This window comes from Ursus americanus, chromosome 7, assembly GCF_024610735.1.
Source record: "Ursus americanus isolate L20-20 chromosome 7, mUrsAme1.1.p, whole genome shotgun sequence".
NCBI classification, from domain to species: Eukaryota; Metazoa; Chordata; class Mammalia; order Carnivora; family Ursidae; genus Ursus; species Ursus americanus.
In genome coordinates, this window is record NC_142133.1 from 85284727 (window position 1) to 85304941 (window position 20215).

General features: G+C 50.0%; 1 protein-coding gene across 1 annotated transcript in view; it reads right to left on the bottom strand.

The window, feature by feature from the left end:
- Window positions 1-20215, bottom strand: part of SNTG2 (syntrophin gamma 2) — a 200176-nt gene that overhangs the window by 96581 nt on the left and 83380 nt on the right. Inside the window, exons 7-8 of the mRNA XM_087863901.1 lie at window positions 16951-17038; window positions 11545-11636 (exon numbers count right to left, since the gene is read on the bottom strand). Of these exons, the coding sequence (XP_087720027.1) occupies window positions 11545-11636; window positions 16951-17038 (180 nt within the window). The remainder of the gene's footprint in view (window positions 1-11544; window positions 11637-16950; window positions 17039-20215) is intronic.

The window sequence follows — 20215 nt, forward strand, 5'->3', positions numbered from 1 at the left end:
CCTCATTGACTTTGAGAACGCCACGTGTCCAGACAATAGGCATGGTGTGCCTCAGCGCTGGACCCTCCCCGCTAGAGTGCCCTGAGGCCAGGCGCCCCCCCACCCCCCACCCCGCAGCCCCAACGAGCTCGAGGCGCAGGCAGCAAGGAAGCCGCCACAGCTGCTGGGAACCAGCCACACATGAGCTTCGGGACAACAGTCCCAGCTTGTCTCCAGTGGCTTCCGCTGTCCCCACAACGGGGTGGCTGTTTAAATCAAGTGTGTTTCCCCTGAAATAATATTTCTCATTTGTTTTCTCTCCAAGGAGCAACTCTTAAAGGCTCAAGTAGCCATCAAATATTAATTATTACTGAGGGAGACAGTTTATTCTGAAATCGTTTTCTGCAGCTAAATTAAGACATAAATTTCAGGAACGAACACCAAGTGCCACACAGTACAGTCTTAGCATTTCATAAGAAATATGTAATTTTTCTATTTAAATTTGACATACTTTGAGTGAAAACATTTAGTCTGTTATTCTAAAATGTAAATATTAATCCATTAATTTTGTGAAGACAGCTATCTAATTACTTATATTGCATAAATTTTTAAGTATCATAACAATACCATTATTAAAAGCAAATGAACTTCACTGACAACAGATTGCTGCCATATTCTTCAAACTGAAATCATTATCATAAGATGAAAAATCTCTTATGGAACATGAATAATAAAGAAAAATTGGACCTGACTCTTCCCAGGCTCTTTGTGGTCATTTAAGAAGCCAGCGGGGTCACCACTGCTACCCAATCTATCTCAGATAAGGATCAATAAAATACTGAAGCACATGATGTAAAGGAGAGGGAGATGGGCAAATACTATTTCTAGAAAAATATGATATTATTGTAGGCTCAGGGCTTCAAAGGAGAGCCACAGCCCTAGCACCATCCCATAACCAACACAGCCACGCACCAACGTGGCAAAGCCACGTCTCGTATAAAGCTTGTTAGACACAGCCGAGGCCGTGTGACAAAGACGGCAGAAAGTTGTATGAGACAGTCATTTCTGATTTACAAGAGGAAAAGTCGACGTTTTGTGAATTAATAATAATGGGGAAAAACAAACCCATCTCAAGCAGGGATAAGTGGGCTTCGGAGCCTTGCTGCGATTGTGTAAAAATGTGGCTCCATTCTGACCTCAGATTAAGCGTCCTAACTGCCCTGCAACACGTTAACCCCCAGCTCAGGGGCTGAATCAACACAAACTTACTGCTTATCACTGCCCACACCACTCTGACAGTGTGGGCAGGGCTAGTCCTCGGGGTCGCCGGCAGGGAGTCCGGTCCTCGCGGTCCCACACCCCCTCTCGCACGGGGACCCATGAGGACACGGCCATGAGGCAGCCCAGGATCTGCTCCCCGTCTCGGATCTCAAACACACCTGCAAGGTTCCTTCTGCATGGTGGTAACACACGCATTCACAGGTCCCAGGGATCGGGCTGTGGGCATATCTGGGGTCGCTGGCTACCACAATCCCCAGGGCTAGAAAACACACTTCAATACATGAATATTCAATCATCGTTGTTTAACAGATGAATGCCTGACTGAATGAAAAAGTATTTTCCTAATGCTAAATCACCCAGTCTCTTCCCTTAGCCTCTGCAGCCAGCCTGCCTGGTCTACACCCCGGTCTCCACTCTGGTCTACACCTTGGCCCCATTTAAACTTCTTGGCGAGCTACTAATTTCCCGAGAATCAGCTTCCTCGCCTGTCAAATGGCAGTAAAGGGCCCGCCTGAACAGGGCGAAGAGGACCGCATGCGTGGACAGGTGCTCGAGCGCACAGGGCCCACGGTAAATGCTACGAAGCTGTTGGTTACGGAAGGCAGACCCCAGGCCCAGATCCTGCGGTGGCTCCAACTCCGAGTCAAGCACTAGCTGCGCTCCTGGTAAATGAATGAGTATCTGTGTGCCACAGTTTACCCCTTTCTGCACAAAGGCGGTAATCACAATAAATGCACAGCATTTAGGATTCCCGCCACAGAAAACCTGCTCTGCACCTGTCACTGCTGTTATCATCACGACTACTATGACCTTCTGACCACGTCCACCCAGGTCCCCTCTGGCAGCCACCCACCTGTCACTGTTTCTATGAGGATTTCTCTCTCTTTTTTATTCTACGTATAAGTGAAATCATACAGTATTTGTCTTTGTTTTTCTCTGATTCATTTCACTTATCGTGATGCCATCAAGATCGGTCCATGCTATCACAATGGCAGGATTTCCCATCTTCCTAAGGCCGCAGAATATTCACTGTAGATGCAGGTGTGGATACACCTACGTTCTCCCTCCATTCATCCACCAGTAGACACTGAGGCTGTTTCCTACCTTGGTGCTCGTGAAAAGGCGGCATGAACGTGGGAGTACAGGGATCTCTCCAACACAGTGATTTCCTTGCCTTTGGATATATTCCCGGAAGTGGGATCACTGGGTCGTATGATGGTTCTATTTTTACCTTTTTCAGGACCCTCCACACTGTTTTCCACAGTGGTTACACCAGTTTGCATTCCCACCAACAGTGCACGAGGGTCCCTTTCTCCGCATCTTTGCCAACACCTGCTGTTTCTTGTGTTGTTGATTCTAGCCATTCTGACAGGTATGAGGTGGTGTCTCATTGTGGTTTTGATTCAATTTCCCTGATGTTGAGTGATGTTGAGCATCTTTTCATGTCTTTGTTGGCCATCTGTGTGTCTTCTGTGGAAAAATACCTGTTTAGTTTCTCTACCTGATTTTTAACTGAACTATAAGGTCTTCGCTCTTGAGCTGTATGTGTTCTTTGTAAATTTTGAATATTAACCCCTCACAAATCAAATATTTCCTTTTTGTTGATGGTTTCCTTTGATGCGCCTTCTTTTTTTCTTAGAGAGGGAGTGGGTGGAGGAACAGAGGGAGAGAATCTCCAGCAGACTCCCTGCTGAGCAGAGCCTGACATGGGGCTGGATCTCACGACCCTGAGATCATGAACTGAGTTGAAGTCCAGAGCTGGACACTTCACTGACGGAGCCACCCTGAGCGCCAGCCAGAAGTCTTTCTGTGTGATGTTCCACTTCTTTATTTTTGCTTTTGTTATCTTTGTGTTTGGGGTCAAATCTCAAAAATGATCACCAAGACCAATATCAAGGTGCTTATACCCTCTATTTTCTTCTAGGAAGTTTAAGGTGTGGGGTCTTATATTCGAGTCTTTTGTCCATTTTGAGTTCATTTTTGTGTATGGTGTCAAGAAAGTGGGCCAGTTTCATTCTTTTGCAAGTAGCTGACCAGCTTTCCCAACACCATGATTGAACAGACTGTCTTTTCTCCACTGTATGCTCTAGGCTCTTCTGTAATAAACTAATTGACCATATGAGCTTAGGTTTATTTCTAGGCTCTCTATTCATCTATGTGTCTGTCTTTGGCACCAATACCACACAGTTTTGATTACTATAACTTTGATGCCTTCAGCTTTGTTCTTTTTCAAGATTGCTCTGGCTTTTCTTAGTTTTTCTTGGTTTCATACAAATTTTAGGATTGTTTGTTCTATTTCTGTGAAAAATGCTATAGGAATTTTGATAGGGGTTGCATTGAATCTGTAGATTGCTTTGGGTAGTATGAACATTTTAATGATATTAATTCTTACAATCCATGATCATAAGTTATCTTTTCACTTATTTTTGTCTTCTTCAGTTTCTTTTATTAATGTTTAATTTAGTTTTCAGTGTACAGGTCTTTCACCTCCTTGGTTAAATTTATTCCTATGTATTTTATTCTTTTTGATGCAATTTCAAATGGGATTTTCTTAAATTTTCACTTTATAGTCTGACTGTAGAGAAATACAATTGATTTTGTATTTGTATTTTTGTATATTTGTATATCTGCAAATTTACTGAATTTATTACTTCTAACAGTTTTGGGGGGAGTTTTTAGGGTTTTCTCTATATAATACCATGTCGCTGCAAACAGAGACAGTTTTACTTCTTCCCTTCTGATCTCAATGCCTATTATTTCTTTTTCTTGCCTAATTCCTCTGGCTAGGACTTTGAGTCCAATGCTGAATAGGACTGGGGAGAGAGGCATCCTTGCCCTGCACCTGACCTTTGATGAAAACCTTTCAGCCTCTCACCACCAAGTATGCTGCTAGCTGTGGACTTATCATATATGGTGCCTTTATTGGGTTGAGGTATGTTCCTTCTGTACAGTTTGTTGAGAAGAGATGCAGAATTTTATCTAATGACATTTTCCTGCATCTACTGAGATGCTGGTATGATTTCTGTCCTTCGTTTGTTAAGGGGACAGCACAGTGACTGAACTGTGGACAGTGAAACCTCCGTCCGTGCCTGGGACAAATCCCCTTGACCAAGGTGTACGATCCTTGTACTACACTGTCAAATTCAGTTTGTGAATATTTTGTTAAGGATTTTTGCATCTATGTTCATCAGGAATATTGGCCTGTAATTTCTCTTCTTGTCTGGTTTTGGTGTTAGTTTGATACTGACCTCGCACAATGAGTTTGGAATTCTCCCCTCCTCTTCACTTTTTTAGGAGAGTTTGAGAAGACTGGTGTTAATTCTTTAAAGAATTCACTGTTGAAGTAATCTGACCCTGGACTTTCCTCTGTTGGGAGGTTTGCTTACTGATTCAGTCTCCTCACCAGTAAAGGGTCTGGTTCAGATTTTCCCTTTCTTCACAATTCAGCCCCGGTCGGTCTTACATTTCTGGGAATGTCTCCATTTCTGCTGGGTCGTCTGATTGTTGGCATGTTATTGTTCAAAGTATTCTTGTGATCCTTTGTATTTCTGTAACATCAGTCATTTCTTCTTTTATTTTGAATGCCCTCTCTTTTTTCGTGGTGAGTCTAGGTAAAATTTTGTCTATTTTGTTTATCTTTTCAGAAAACTAGCTCTTGGTTTTGCTGATCTTTTCTACTGTCTGTTTAGTTTTTATTTCATTTATGTCCACCCTGGTTTTTGTTATTTCCTTCTTCTACCAGCTTTGGGCTTCGTCTGTTCTGTTTCTAGTTCCCAGAGTTATAATGTTGATTGTTTATCTGAGCTCCCTCTTCTCCTAATGCAGGTACTCATCACCATCAACGTCCCTCTGAGAATTACTCTGGCTGCATCCCATACACTTTGGTATGCTGCATTTCCATTTTCACTTGTCTAACGCCATTTTTGGATTTCTATTTTGATTTCTTCACTGACCCATTGGTTGCTCAGCAGCATGTGGTTTAATCTCTACATATTTGTGAAATTTTCAGTTTTCTTCTTGTACTGGATTTCTAGTTTCATACCACTGTGATTGGAAAAGATGCCTGATATGATTTCAATCTTATAGGTTGAAATAATCTGTGGCTCTTAAGTAGTAAATTAAGCCTATTTATATGTATTTTATTACTACTATATTTATATTCATATTTAATTTCTTACTTTGGCTCTTTCATTGCCTTATTTTTCTATTATTTTTTCTTTGTGCATTTTTAATTAAGAGGTTTTTTGCAATTTGCTCTTTTTCTTTTGATCTTTAGTTTTACTGGTGGTTTTACTAATTTGTGAAGTAGTCTAACCACAGAGGGACTTCTGCACCTTCTCTATCCGGTCCTCCAGCTCCGAGTCCTACACACCGTGTTCACTGGTCTACATCTCCGCTCTCTTTAGCTGCTAGTACTTTCCACAGAAAACCTTTGTGTAGATTCACATACATATTTGCCTCTTTTAATCAACTGCCCTTCTGAGGTCACTTTAATTTCTCTTCCTGAAATATGTTCCTTAGAAATTCTGTTAGTGGAAGTCTGCTGGTGATAGTCTTTCAAATTCTCTTCACGTTACCAAGTCTGTATTTTTACCTTGTTCTAAAGAGACGGCTTTGTGAGGAACACAAAGATAGATCAACAGTTATTTCTGTCTCCATAGTTTTGAAAACGTTACTGGACTATTATACATTTTCCCTTGTTATTGTTGAGAAATCTGCTATCAATAAAATTGTCATTTTTCGTAAGTGATCTATGATTTCTCTCGTTGATTTTAATATTGATTATTGGCAACAAAGTCAGACAAAAGTGTATCATTCCATCAATCTGAAATTCAAAAAACTTAAAATTAATTTATGTTGATTGAAGTCAAAGTAGTGATTACTTTTCCTTGTCGGGGGAGGGGTCGCTTTGAGATTTGGTGATGTGCTACAGGTTGACCAGGGTGTTCTAAAATTCCTCGAGCTGTTGCTTCTGAATTGTATATGTCCCTGTATGTGCCTCATCCTTTAATTAAACAGTTAAGTATCATTCACTCATCCATTATCTCTGCCTGGGAGCCCATCTGTTCTTTCACCCAGAAAACTTCATTGTTTATGTGTTTATTTAATATTTGTTCAATTGTTTTGTTGGTTTAATTATTTTTTCTTATGTCTGCTCTTCCCTTTTTACAACTGTTTACTAGTTTTTATCTGTTCTCATATAGTTTCTGTAACATTTCGTTTTGTGTTTTGATGTATTTTTCCTAGACGTTTCTTGAATCATTTAGTTCTTTACAATGACCTCAGTCTTTTTAAGGTCTTTGTTTTGTTTTGTTTTTTTGAAATCTGTAACTTGGAAGACCACGTATTTCCTATCAGATATTTTTCTGTAATTGCATCTCCATATTCCTTTTTTATAAGGTTTTCTTATGAAGGGAAGTACTCAGAGCAGCCTTATTCTGCCTCTGCCACAGGTGCAACAGGAGACTGGCAAGGGTCTGGTGTGTCAGGGTCAGGTGGGCGCCCAAGAACCCGAGTGAGAACACAGGGAAAGCACCCGCTCTCGCTCAGGACAACAGAAACCTTCCTGGGCATGAAAGCGTCAGGAAGCGGCCCGCTCTGTGCCCTCTCTGAAGGGCTGCATGAGCATAACCGGGTATGCAGGGAGCCAGTAGGGCTTGCAGGAGAGTGGGAGGTCAGGGGACAGAAGAGAAATCACCTAAATATATGACATCAACGTGAATGAGACTCTTTGTTGTAAACATTCAGTGAGGATTTCTGGTAGAGAAATAGTGTAGCGAGCAGATGAAGTCAGAATTTTAAACTGTGTGAGGCACACCCCAGGGCTGGGAGAGAGCACGTGAGCCAATCTCGTCTTATGGGGTGGCGGGGGGGGGGGGGACAGAAATGTCACGTCTGGGAAGGGGGCGGGGTGGTTGAAAGTTTAGTTCAGAATAAACACACAGAAAAGTTGTCATATAGACAAGGCAGCACAGGAAGCCCCTCCAGTAATCGCGGACAGGAGAAAGCACGCGTCCCGCGAGGCTCGGCCACCTGCGCACGGACAGGCCGCGGATGCAGCGGGGTCAGCGGCACAGGCTGTGAGAGCGGGACCAGCCCTGAGGGACCCTGTGACCGCAGAGCCGCTCTGAACAAACTCCATCTCTTGCTCAGCAGGTTTAGTCCTGGGAGGATGAAAGCGATCTGAGCAATTCTGACAATGCCACCGCCAGAAACGGTCTAAATCCTGAGAGTCTGAGGACGTCCGACTCACTTCTTTCCATACAACGTGGCGCAGGGCAGAGTCTGTTCACTCTCCGACCCACACATGCATGACCACTTTGCTGTGTTTGACTTAATCCACTGTTGAGTGCAAAGGATGATCACAGAGATAAATCGCATTTGGAAGAGAAAGCCCAACGGGGAAGAACATGGAGCAAGCCGCTGCTGGACTATTAATGGGATGATTAGTGTTTCCACCTGGAAAACCAAGTAACAGTCTTTAAAATCTTTATAGGATTCTAAGTCTTGGTATCTTTTAAAAATGACAATTTTCTGACTCTCTGGGATGCAGATTCTCTGTAACGTGTTTCGAACAACTCTGACATCTTGTTTTGATGGTGAACTGTTTGACAAGAGAGCACTGATAAGCTGTGCACCCCTCTTTCCCACTTTTGTGATAAGGATGAGGAGGAGGCCAAGGACACACGTTCATGGTGCCTGCACCACCATGCGGATCGTGTCCACCAAGCCAGAGGCCATGAGAGGGAGGTGCTGGGGAGACTGCGGGCAGGATCTCCCCGACCCCGTCTGCTCCCTTCTCAAGTGCACACCCCGTCTCCAACAGACTGCGCCACCTTTCCTGACAGACTCCTGGGCATATGTCCCACGCTCTATACACACTCTCATTTAAGGGGAATCGCATTAACGTGATCCTGATGGTTTTAAAAAAACAGGCCTCAGCAGACGGTTCAACCAGGATACTGTACAAAGTTGAAAAAAATAATGAAATAAACATCTTCGGAAGTTTCCTAGAAGGTAGCCCAATGAGAAACAGAAGGAAATGTGGAGAAGTAAGAGCTCTGACAGGAGGCGGCTCTCCGGCACGCAATCCGAGTCCCGGGGTGGGGGCCGGAGGGAGGCCCACGTGGGGCCGTGTGCCCCCATGAATGATGAGGACGCAGATTCAGAGAACACGAATATCAGAGACAAAAAAGAGGCTGTATCCGGTCACCACCGTTGGAAGCTGCCCGAGCAAACGCCCCTGGACCTGCAGCCACATTGAGAGAAAACTTCCTGGCTTTGACACTAGAAACCACAGACAGTGGAAAAAGGCTCAAGTTTAGAGAAAATAACCCGTTTCAAAATAACTTGAAACAGACTGGCCGCCCATAGAGCCCCTGAGGAGAAAGGACGCTGAGTCTATAAAAGCATTGAATGCAGGAAGTCCTGATGAGGACAGGAGGCTGCAAACGTCTCCATGTGGGGCGACCCTACAACTCCTGACTTGGGTGGGGTGAAAGTGGCTTCAAACACAGAGCGGCAGCAGGGAAGTCGGGAGAGAGTTACAAGGTCCTTGCCTCGTTCCAGAAGGAACGAAAGACGTTGTATGTTTCTATGTTGTAAACAAAGTAGACATATGGCAAAATTTAAAGGGCGAGCTCTAAATAAATGGAAATGAAGTATATATATTTCAAACTTGCAGAGGAGAATTTTAGAAGAAAGACATGTAAAAAATTTAACCAAAATAATTTAAAGATCAAGAAGATCAAGAAGAAAAGAAGTAGTAAAAGGGGACCGATAAAAATTCAAAGTCCGTGATCAGAAACAAGCTAGAATACACGTCAGTCAACACCACACACTCCATCGAGGGGCACAGACTGTCAGATTGGATCATAAGAAATAAGAAAGCACAAAAATGTAAATAAAATGAATGGAGTAAGGGAAAAAAAGTAAGTAGAAACTGGTGTTGTGCTGATCTGTGGAGCCAAAAGTTGGTAAAATGAACTATATTCTGTTGAAATTAATCCAAGAGGAAAAAAAATAAACCTGATTGAAAAATATTAAAGAAAACCTAAGATTCCTTTGGCAGTAGTAAAGATGACCTCCTCTACAGATCTAAATTTCATACAGTTACAATAAAAATCCCAAGACTTCGTGGAATCTGATCAGAGGTTTTAAAAATTCACAAGAAAAAACAGGGAGAGAGAGGATGGGAAGAACAGAGTGAATTAAGAGATTCCAGTACGGCTTTGGCCTGCAGATAAAAATGCATTATGAACACACAGTAATTAAGTGTGGTACTGGTTTTGACACTGACAAAGAGAGTCCAAGCAAGGCTCAGCGGTAAACCCGTGGCCAGGACATGTGGCTGAGGATCCAGGTGGCACAACGGCCCCTAAGGAAACAGATCATGACAAGTTGTTATCCAAGAAAATGAATCTGATCCCTACTTTTCACATGTTTTACAAAAATGAATCCTATACGCTTAGAGACATAAAGTGGAAAGCAAACAAGAAAATATTTAGAAGAAAATAAAAACAAGTATCTTTTACAAACAAAAGATAAGAAAAGTTTCTCTGAACCGGATTCTAAACCCAGGAAGACGTAGACGCATTTAGCTGCGTTGAAATTAACTTCTATTTACAGAAGATAATGTAAGTACCACAAAAACACTAGCTGTAAACCGTGAGAGGTTTGTGACCGACAACCAACAGAGTATTAGCTCCAAGCACATGTGAAGAATCCCGATGGGTCAGAGAGGGAAAGACAGACAACCTTGTGTCTACATGCAAGCGTGGTGGACAGCGTTTCACCAGAGACGAGAAACCAAAGGTGAACACTGAGGAGAAAGCAAACAGACCTCCTCTGTGATGGCAGAAATGAAAATAAATCCCCAGCAAAATAGCCATTTTACACACACTATATTTCAAAACATTAAAGCCCCAAAAGAGACCGAGCAGTGCGGGAGCCACGGGCCAGCAGGAACCCCCAGTGTTGCTGGGAGGGGAGGCAGGTGCACGCTTGCAAGCGTGTGGAGAGAAGGCCGTGTTCCTTTGAAAACCAAACACCTGCAAACTTGGCCTCTGCCTGTGGCAGCCCAGATTCCAACAACACACTGAGAAAAAGCCCAGAGAACAAGTCAAATGTCCACTGCCAATCAGTAATCGATAAATACGTTGTAGTATATTCACAGAATTAATACGACACAGCAACGAGCAGACAAATGAAACGCCAGGCCTATACGCCACAACATTTGTGGATCTTAAAAACCTAACAGTAATTCGCAGAAGCCTATAGCAGAGTAATATTTTGTAAAGCTCAAAGTAAAATGAAACGGTATCTTTTTAGAGACATATATACACATACACACAGAGATAAAGCTATCTTCTATTCAGGGGATGACAGCACGAGATTCAGGATGGCTAACTTCCGGGAGGGCCAGGAAATGGTACAGAGGCACGACACGTGGATTAAAAAGCTAGTGACAATATTCTCATTATTGAGTTCACGGGCTTTTGTGTCAGTATTCTGCTTCACAGCTCACAAAGACGCCAAATGCAATCTTTAAATATCAAGAGCTACACTAAAAGGTTAAAACGAAAAACGATGCTATTTTCAGAACGATATGTCTCAACACAGACTTTGTTCTCAGTGTCCACTGCAGGCCCAGCAGCCCGTGGTGTTAGGAGTGCAACTGGGTATGATTTCCAACAGAACATTCTCAGACTGCTTACAGGATTCTGATTTGCGTCCACTGACACCCATGGACAAGGAGCCCACGTCCTGGAAGGAGGCTGCAGCAGACCGGCTGCGTGGGGAGCGGGGTTGGGCCCCTGCAGCCAGGGCCCGAGGCCAGGCCACTGCCCTGCTCTGGCTCAGCTGCTGTTCTCTGGGCGGGAAGGGGACTTGGAGCATGATGGACACTCACAGCAAGTACACAGCACCGTACTTGCTCAAGGGGGTGCTACTGATTTGCAAACAAACCCTGTGCAGCGTCCCTCTTGAGTGAACCTGACAGAGGCATCCTGAAAACAAGGTCAGCCGCTCGGGCAAATCAGAGCAGGACTGTGAGACCTGCCCTGGAGCTGAGCGTGCCCACCCAGAGACAGAACGAACCACGAGTACGACATCCCACAATGCGGTGCCGAGGCGTCCCACGTGGGAACGAACGCCAGCCAGCGGCATCCCCCATCCTGCCCTACGTCTGTCCTCTGCACCTGCCACCACGCGTGACCTGTCCATCCTGGGCGTCTGTGCTGACTGATACCCCCGCACGGTTAGAGGAAGGGAAGCCGCACTTACTGTGCTGCTGGGGTTGCCGTTCAAATGCAAGCCGCTGTCAAACAGTGGAGAGCAGGCTCGGCTGCCGTGGTCGCTGGCTGGCCCCGGGGACCCTGCGAACAACCAGAGACGTTCACTCAGACGGAGCGCGGGGTGCCCTGGACTAGAGTGACCGCGATTGCCTGAAGCACCAGGCAGCCACCAGGACCCCACGCCCGCCCCTTCCAGGGAGTGGGCGGTTACAGGCTGTGCCACCAACACCCGCCTACCTTGCCCTGGGGCCCTGCAGCCGGGCCCCCCCAGATTGGGCCTCACACAGAAAATGGGGCAGACAGCAGATGACTGGCCACCTGACCTGCAGCGCTGGGGTCCAGAGTCTGCCCCGCGTGGCACTGGGGGCTGTCAGCGCTGTTCCTAGGGACCCTACCCTGTCCTTTCCAGCACTAGCGTCATGTCAGCTGATTTTCTAAACACTAGTCTTGACTTTCTGTTCTTAATCTTCAAATGACTATCTGGTTGACATTTTCTGACTATCATGGTGCTGTGAACTGCATTAGTGGAAAACACAGAGATGAAGCTGGTAGGTTTGTGGACAGGAGTATTTAAACACAAACACCTTCTGACCAAGCCAGGAGCAGAGGTCCAGGCCGGGAAACGCCCGCACCTCACCTGGGGTCAGTCAGTCACCGGTCTGAGCTGTGGGTTTCTCTTCTCCGTGACCTCCACCCTCCCCCTTCTGAATGTAGGCCGCCCCCGCTGGGGCACCATGGGCACCTGCAGCAGTCCGCGGTAGGGGAATGAACCCCACTCGGTGGAGGCACCACACTGGCAAGGGGGAGCTGACTCTGACCTACAAATCTGTTTGTTTTGACAGGGAGGGGGAGGGGGAGAGAGAGAGAACAAGTCGGGGAGGGGCACAGGGAGAGAATCTCAAGCAGACTCCACGCCAAGCAGAAAGCCTGACGTGGGGCTTGATCTCAGGACCCCAAGATCACGACCTAAGCTAAAACCAAGAGTCAGAAGCTTAACTGACAGAGCCACCCAGGCGCCTCAATCTGTTTCGTTTGAGAAAAATGAAGGCATCACATTTAAAAATCCAGATTTCTGACTTTTCTGGAAAAAGAAGAAACTGAGGCTCCCAAGCTAGAGCCACCGAATGATTAAAAAATGGGCAGAGCTGAGTGGGTCTGTCTCTGTGCCTCCTGGCCACGCCATGCCCCAACAGGCCTGCCCGCCAGCATCAGGGCCCACGCCCCTGCAGGTCCCTGGTGTGAGGTGACCACAGGCAGAGAGCGAGCCTGCCTTGGTCACACCGTCATCAGCATCCTTATAATTTCTTGGAAACTGAACTAAGAGCCTTGTAAACGTCTTGTTTACTCCCTCAAAATGCAAAGCTGTGCGGTGGGCACTATTGCCCACCATCATCATTTCACAGAGGGAGCAAACGAGAGGCAGTCTGTGGCTGATGCTGCTGACGCAGTGCTCTCCGTGCGGCTGCTGGGGGCGCTCGGGACAGAGGGCTCACACTCAGAGCACCTGCTCCGGTAAAGGGGTGAACCCCCCGCCTCCAGGCCCTTCAAACACTGGACAGGACGCCCAGAGCCTGTCAACAGCTCGACAAAACCAAGATGAATTCACAGATCTTCGCGCTGACAGCGAACTCTCCAGCGAAAGGAGAAAGCTTTCCTGCTGTCTCCCCTGTGTGAGAACTGCTTCACAAAGCCGTCTTCTCGGACAGCCCCATCGCGGATAGCTCTGGCCACAACCTGAGTGTGGGCAGCTCCTGCGTGACTCAGACATTCAGTCCATTCACGTTGGTGGTGAAGCCACTCAAAGACAACACCTGACCACGTGAGGTCCCCTGCCACGAGCATGAAGCATCCCAGCTTTACCCGAAGGAGACCTCTGTGTACCCCTGAGCAGACCCAGGGTCCTGGCGTGTGACCGTCCGGGCGCCTAAGGTGGGGGTGGCACTGAGGATGGCACAGCTGCGGGATCGGTCACAGCTGGCCGCCAGTTGTCACATGAACATCCCACCTCCTCCGACCCCCAAGCACCTGCAGGAAAGGAGTGTGTGAGCCTGAAATCATGGACACCTGATTAATACAGCGGTGGGCACTGGTCCTTGAGATGCCCTAGTGCCTGATCTACTGCCTAAGATTAAAACCACGATCGACTAACATCACATGTGCAGTCATTCCGAAGCCACCAGCCCTGCTCACTATGGACGGGAACGAGTGTGCTGGGCTACGAGGAGCTCTGCAGCCAGATGTCCCGCCTCCAATCCCACCTGACGCCGTGTGACACACGGGGCAGCCGCTAATACACCCCTGTGGCATCCTTCTCACGTCCACATAAAATCTGTGAGGATCTACCGTTCCCAGCTGAACACCACGTTCCTACGTGCACGGCGAAGCGCGCGGCCCCAAGAACTCGGGGGAAATGCGCACTGTCCTCCTTTGCTCCCACCAGGGTGCTCGCTCGCCTCTGACAACCACACTTCTTTCTTTCGACCAGCTGCTGACTGCACAGCGCTGCACCCAGGCCAGCACCGAGTCTGCCTCTCAGCGACTCCACACGGGCTCTCCATACTGGCTCACCAGGGACTTGAGAGCAGAGTCAACGCCTCCCTAATTCCCTGCACCCTCCACAATGCCCAAGGACACGGATGGAAGGTTCCGGATACAGACACGGACGGTGCGTGAGGACAGCGCTGCAGCTGCGGAGGACACGGGATGGAAGGTTCCAGGCTCATTTCCTACTGCAGCGTGTGACTGGCTTCCACCAGCAATGACCCAGTGCAGGGTCAAGGGTCAAGCAGGCGAGAGTGAGTTTGCCTTCATCCCGTGGCCTCACCAGAGGAAACTGTCTGAATTTAGGGGAGGATTATGGCCACTACACTTAAGTTTTTTAGGATACTAAGGTTATAACTCTTGTAGATTATAAAGAACCAGGTAAGAGAAGAATACACATTCACCGAACGAATACAGAATTCAACGTCCCTGCCACGTGGGAAGCCTGGGAGGCAGATCTCACATGGCTCAGGTGGCAGGCACGTCTGACTCCGCTCCCTCACGGGAACTGTGAGCACCTTCACAGGAATGCTGACCCGCGTGCCCCGCTGAGCTCACCACGCAGATCAGGTGGGCCTCCGCCCGGCGGTGCAGGGACATCAGCAGTAACGCCGGGGAAGTGACAAGACGGCTAGCCATGCACCATAGTGATGCATCTCTCAACAAAACAGCCTCCGGCAGCTCCAGCCAACGTGTCAGAGTTCCACGACTATCCCGTGGCCACGGGGCATGGCCACCTCAGGCCTGGGGTGGCTCCCTGTTGGCAGGCTTCAGCGTCGGGCATCCCTCTCTGACCGTGGCTTCAGGATGCTGCTGGGGTGGTTTGAATTCTGCGCTGTCAGTAATGTTAATGACAGGTGGCCTGGACACCCCACCCATCCCACTCTGCCACGGAAGTCACCACCCCCAGAAGACATGGCACGTGATTGTCTTCAGTGTCAACATGCCAGCTCCCACCCGTCACCCCGTGCCTTCTGCCTCAACGTCACGTGATAAGCTTTCTATCCATGCACAAGGACACCAACAGGACAGACGCACGGTAGACAGACTGAAAGAGAGACGGACACACAGATCACCTGGAGGCACCGCCTTCCATGAACACGATGCCACATGTGTGACATCCACACGCATGCCCCAATGCTCACTGGCCTTTACATTCGTCCACAAAGAATCACCGTGAAGCCCTTGCCCAGAGTCTGAACTGGGGCCCGGAGCAGCAGGAGCCACTAAGCCCTGTGTGTGATGAGCTTCCTGCAGCCACATTTCTTTAGGACATTCTGCCTGAGATTTACAAGAAAGAGGACAGATGGTTCTGCAGCCCTCCTGCCGTCAAGGGAGGAAGCTTCTGCTGCACCTACCCCTGCCTACACTAATCCCTGTATTTCACCCAAACCAAACCTCTGCTGTGAACTGAACGTCTGTGTCCCCAGTCCCCCGATGTGAAGCTACTGGGTGCCAGTGGGAGGGGATAAGGTCACCTGATAAAAGGCCCCCGAGGGCTCCCTTGCTCCTTCCCCACATGAGGACACAGCCAGGAGAGGCATCTATGAATGAGGCCCTCACCAGACGTCCAGCCTCCAGAACCTGGAGCGAGAAGCGTCTGCTGTTCAAGCCGCCCAGCAGTGGTGCTGTGTTACCCGCGGCCAAGCGGACCGGCCCACGTCAGCCTGCCTCCTCATTCAAACTGCTGGGCACACTGCCTTCTGTGTCTCGGGCCGTGCTCCTGACCCCAAAACCCTCAGCACTCTCATCAAACGCCCCAATCACAACGTGCAGGCTTGTAGGAAGGCAGGCCACACGGCAAATCTTACTGACGTGTTTGAACAGCAATGGGAGGGATATCCGTTTCCCCAAGAACAGTTAGTAGCGGTGAGGTTACCCCCAGGGGTCTGATGGGAAAAAATGCAATTTCTGAAACTCATCTGCCCAAGTTCTCAGAGAGGGAAAGCAGAAAGCCGAATGAGTTCAATGACCCTTCTGTCAAACACGGGCCCTCCTGCCACAGATGTGCCCAGAGCTGCACCTAAGCCCGCGGACAGCAGCCAACTGAGGGTCCACCGCAGGGGAGCAGTGCCACGATGGACAGGAAAAGAGGCAAACGGGGTGAGCCCAGGGCGAGGGCTGCTCTTTAACGCAAGGGACAGGAGGGCAGCGCCCACCCCTGTGTTCGACACGCCCGCCGAGCCGGAGACTTGACCGCGAGGGGCCACCAGCAGAGCCGCAGCCCCTGCGAGCACAGAGGTGCTTATTGCCCCTTCTGGCTGCCAAGGACAGCACCCCGACCCCCCGCTCCACCCCAGGAAGGAAGATAACCTCACTCATGTTGTAAAAACATGGCGGCTGGGTAAAGTCAGTAAAGGTCACAGTGACTCCTTGGATTACAACATCCTCCTAGATAAGCGACTCATCACTTACACCTGGATCACAGCTCAGACTCGCGATAAATCTCCGTGTGAGCGCGGGGCAGGCACCTCACAGCATGGACTTACTACATTCCTCTCTTTCTCGGCATAAATTCCTCTGGTCGAGATGGATGTTTCAAGAGCAAACTTAGTTTCTCTGTATGTGCGGGTGTGTAGGTCACCATGACCAGTGAGCCGACCTGAAGGAGGAGCTTTACAGTTACTCAACTGACAGACAGCGGTCTGAGGACACCATCCCCAGAAAGGCCTGTGGTTGTGTGAAAATTCGGGGTCTCAGGGATGTGTACGGCTGAGGTGTCTATCCGTGTCCTTTGTCCCCGAGCATAGGCTCAGGCCCTGAGTCACACCCGTCAGTCACTGCCGTCCGTGTGGATAAAAGCGTGGGGAGCAGGAAACGCCACCAGGGCCCTGAAGGTCTTGCCACCCCTTACCTAACGGGAGCTTCAGAAATGACGGCGCGTCCCTGAGATACTCAACAGTGATGGTCACTTCGTCACCGGCATTTCTCAAAAGATGCACCTGTCAACGTGACAAAAAACAGCTACTTTACCATCACAAAAGGACCAGACCCAGAATTAAAAAACAAGATTCCTATGCACCTGGCCTGTTTCTCAACAACTCTGTGCTGGCATTTACCCCTGAGACACTGAGACCCCGAGCTACACGACCCCAGAGCACCACCTCCACGGACGCTCACACACCAGTGGGGGCGCGCCACCATTCAGCCACAGACCGGGTTCGCGTGCCCTCGAGAGAGATCTACCAGAAAGTCGCGTCAGGTGAGGAGTTGGTTTACTGGCACAAATGGCCAATTTTCAGACATTGGCAAAAGCAGGCAAGCTGGGAAATGAAGACACAGGAGACCACAAGCACGAACTTTGGCGTTTCAATGAGATTTTAATCCTGGAGACATGAGCAGGTGTCCCTTTGAAGTGCCCACACTTCTCTGCTGGGCGTCACATTATTCAGGATTTGGTCACTCCACCATCACCAGGCTTCCATCTCTCGTCACATCTCCGCACTCACCATGTGGAAGCAAGCGTGACATTGCCACTCCAGAGCCCAGTGGGGACTGGAATTCCCCAGAGTCCAGCTGGTGTGCAGCCGAGACGCTCCGGTCGGGTCCAGTCAGGACGGGGCAGCCAGCCCACCGTCTCCGGCACAGCCCTCCCCCCACTCTTCCCTCCCAGGGCTCCTATTTCCTTATGCTTCCATCACCCTGGGCCTAGGTTCTTACATGGATGTCACAGCTTTCTCAGACACCTGCTGCCGTCCCCTCCATGGCCCAGAGAACCACACACACGCCCTCCTCCATCACCGTGCATGTCCTCATGGACGCCAGCATCTCCACCCCAGGGACTGTGCCTGCCGATGGCCCATGTCCTCTTGACCTTGACCTCACACTTAGGCACCTAGGCCCTGAATTCCCCCCAAATACTCCAGGCTGGAGTCAGTGAAACTGCAGACACGCTCCCCGGGGTCTTCCTCTTTCTCCCGCGCCACCCGCCGCCCCGCGGTGCACTGACAGCCTCCTGCCTCCCGCCTGCCACCCTCTGCTTCTCAAGAACTAAACCACATGATCCTGTGGCCTCACATCCATCACACACGTGGCCAAGGCCGCCAACGCCAGGCCATGCCTTCCAAGCAGACACCTCGTCCCCCCGCTGTCTGGATGCGGGTGCACACAGGACACACGGGCCACTGTTGGCCCACCATCACGGACGAAGCCCAAACCCGCCTTCAAACACGCGGTACACCAACTCAGAAACGGACGTGCTTCTCAAAGGAACTCATGGGAGAGGTCACAGCTCCCAGCCCGGGAGGCATGTTGGGAGCATCCTATGCCTGCAACCACCTGTCCGCACCAGCCTCTCCTCGCTGACAGGACGCAGCAGGACCTGACTGTCACCGTGATGCCGGGGACCCACCATGCGCCTGTGGGAAGCTCAGTGCAACTGGGTTCTCTCCATCCGACCCAAGAGACCCCAACCAGCCACACGGCCCTAAGCAGTCTCTCCTCTCCGGATATGGGTGGGATCCCAGACAGCACTTCCGAGGAAAGGGACAGCACGGAAGCAACCGACACATCCTGAGCTTATGTAGATTTAAACTTTGAAGAGCGAGTGCCCCCTGGACAGCAAGAGTCCCAGACCCTGACCCCACCTCAGCAGGCGGATACGCTTCCCGAGAGCCTGCTCCACATTCTTCTCGAAATGAGACACACACACCCCACCCACGGAAATAGCTGAAGCAGTTACACGATGCACAGCTTTCAGAAGCCTTCTGGAAATGAAATGTAGCTGTAACGTCTGAAGCATTAAAACCTCTTACCCATTTATTACAGGCTGACTGACCCCCAAAGAACCCACGGCACCTTTCCATGAATCTGTTCTTGAGCCTGGTTTGCTGGGCCCTCTGAGGGGAGACCACTGTGGACACGCTGGTTTTGTCTGAGTGACAGTGAAGTGTGCGGTGCCTGGCCTGGAGCAATGGGGCATTTTTACTGGAAGACGGGTGTCCCTTCGCCTCCTGTGCCCGCGGACATGCTCTGGGCTCCCTCATGTGGGCCGCGAAGGCTCGGCTTCATGGCGCACCTTCCCAGATCTAGTGCAGTTCGAACTCGTGCTCCAAGACGTTCGGGAGCACTGACAATGAGTGCCTCCCAAATCACTGGAGAGCGAAAGGTGCACGGAGGAGACCCCAACTGCAGCCTTGAGGCCACACGGAGCCACAAAGAGCTGACTTCTGCACCGAATTAGAATCTGTAATCACGCCTGTCCGCGGGTGTTGCCGACCCCGGGGCACATGTGTTCCGTCCCCACCAGGAAAACGGGGCTGATGCCAGCCTCCGGTGCGCAGCTGTGCCCTCAGATCCTACAGGGAAGTCAACTCTCGTCCTTTCGAAGGATTCGGCTTCGCGTGCCTCCTCCCGGGCTCTTCACCGAAGCCACGCGAGCCCTTCAAACACCCGGGCTGGTCATCAGCCGGTGGGCGGGGAGCTCCCGGGCCGGAGCCTGAGGTCAGGGGCCGGGGGCCCGATGTCGGGGAGGCGCTCGGCGTCCGCAGACCTGTGCACGGCGTCAGCACAGGCTGCACGGGCTCTCCTTGCAAGGACACCAACCCCACCTCGGGGACCCCCCATGCCCTCACTGAACCCTGACCACCTCCAACGGCCCGCCCCCTCACACCACCCACCACAGCACCACCGCTCCGTCCACGTCCGCGGCGGGACACGAGCAGGACGAGTGCGCCACGACGTCAGCACTTTTCCACCACGTCTTGCAAACTCACCTCAAGTCACAAGGCCTCCCAGAGAAAACCACTCCGTGCCGCCACGCACGCGGGGACTGCGCATGCGCAGGTAGGGCGCGTCACACGGGCGCATGCTCACTCACACACGTACATGCACGCACACAGGCGCATGCTCACTCACACACACACACATTGCGCGTGCTCACAGGCGCATCACACAGGTACACCCATGTACACGTTCTCACGCAAGCGCACGCTCACGCACAGTCGCATGCCGGCCCGTCAGCTCCCCGGCCTTCTCTCCCCCAAGTCGGATCGCCCCCCCCCCCCCGACCGCGCGAACAGGGTCACACGTCCGACCTTGCTGCGTGTCCGCGTGTGCAGCGAGGACCCGTCTGTCCTCCAGCGCGCTCCGAGGCTGACCGCACCGACACTGTCCCCCGC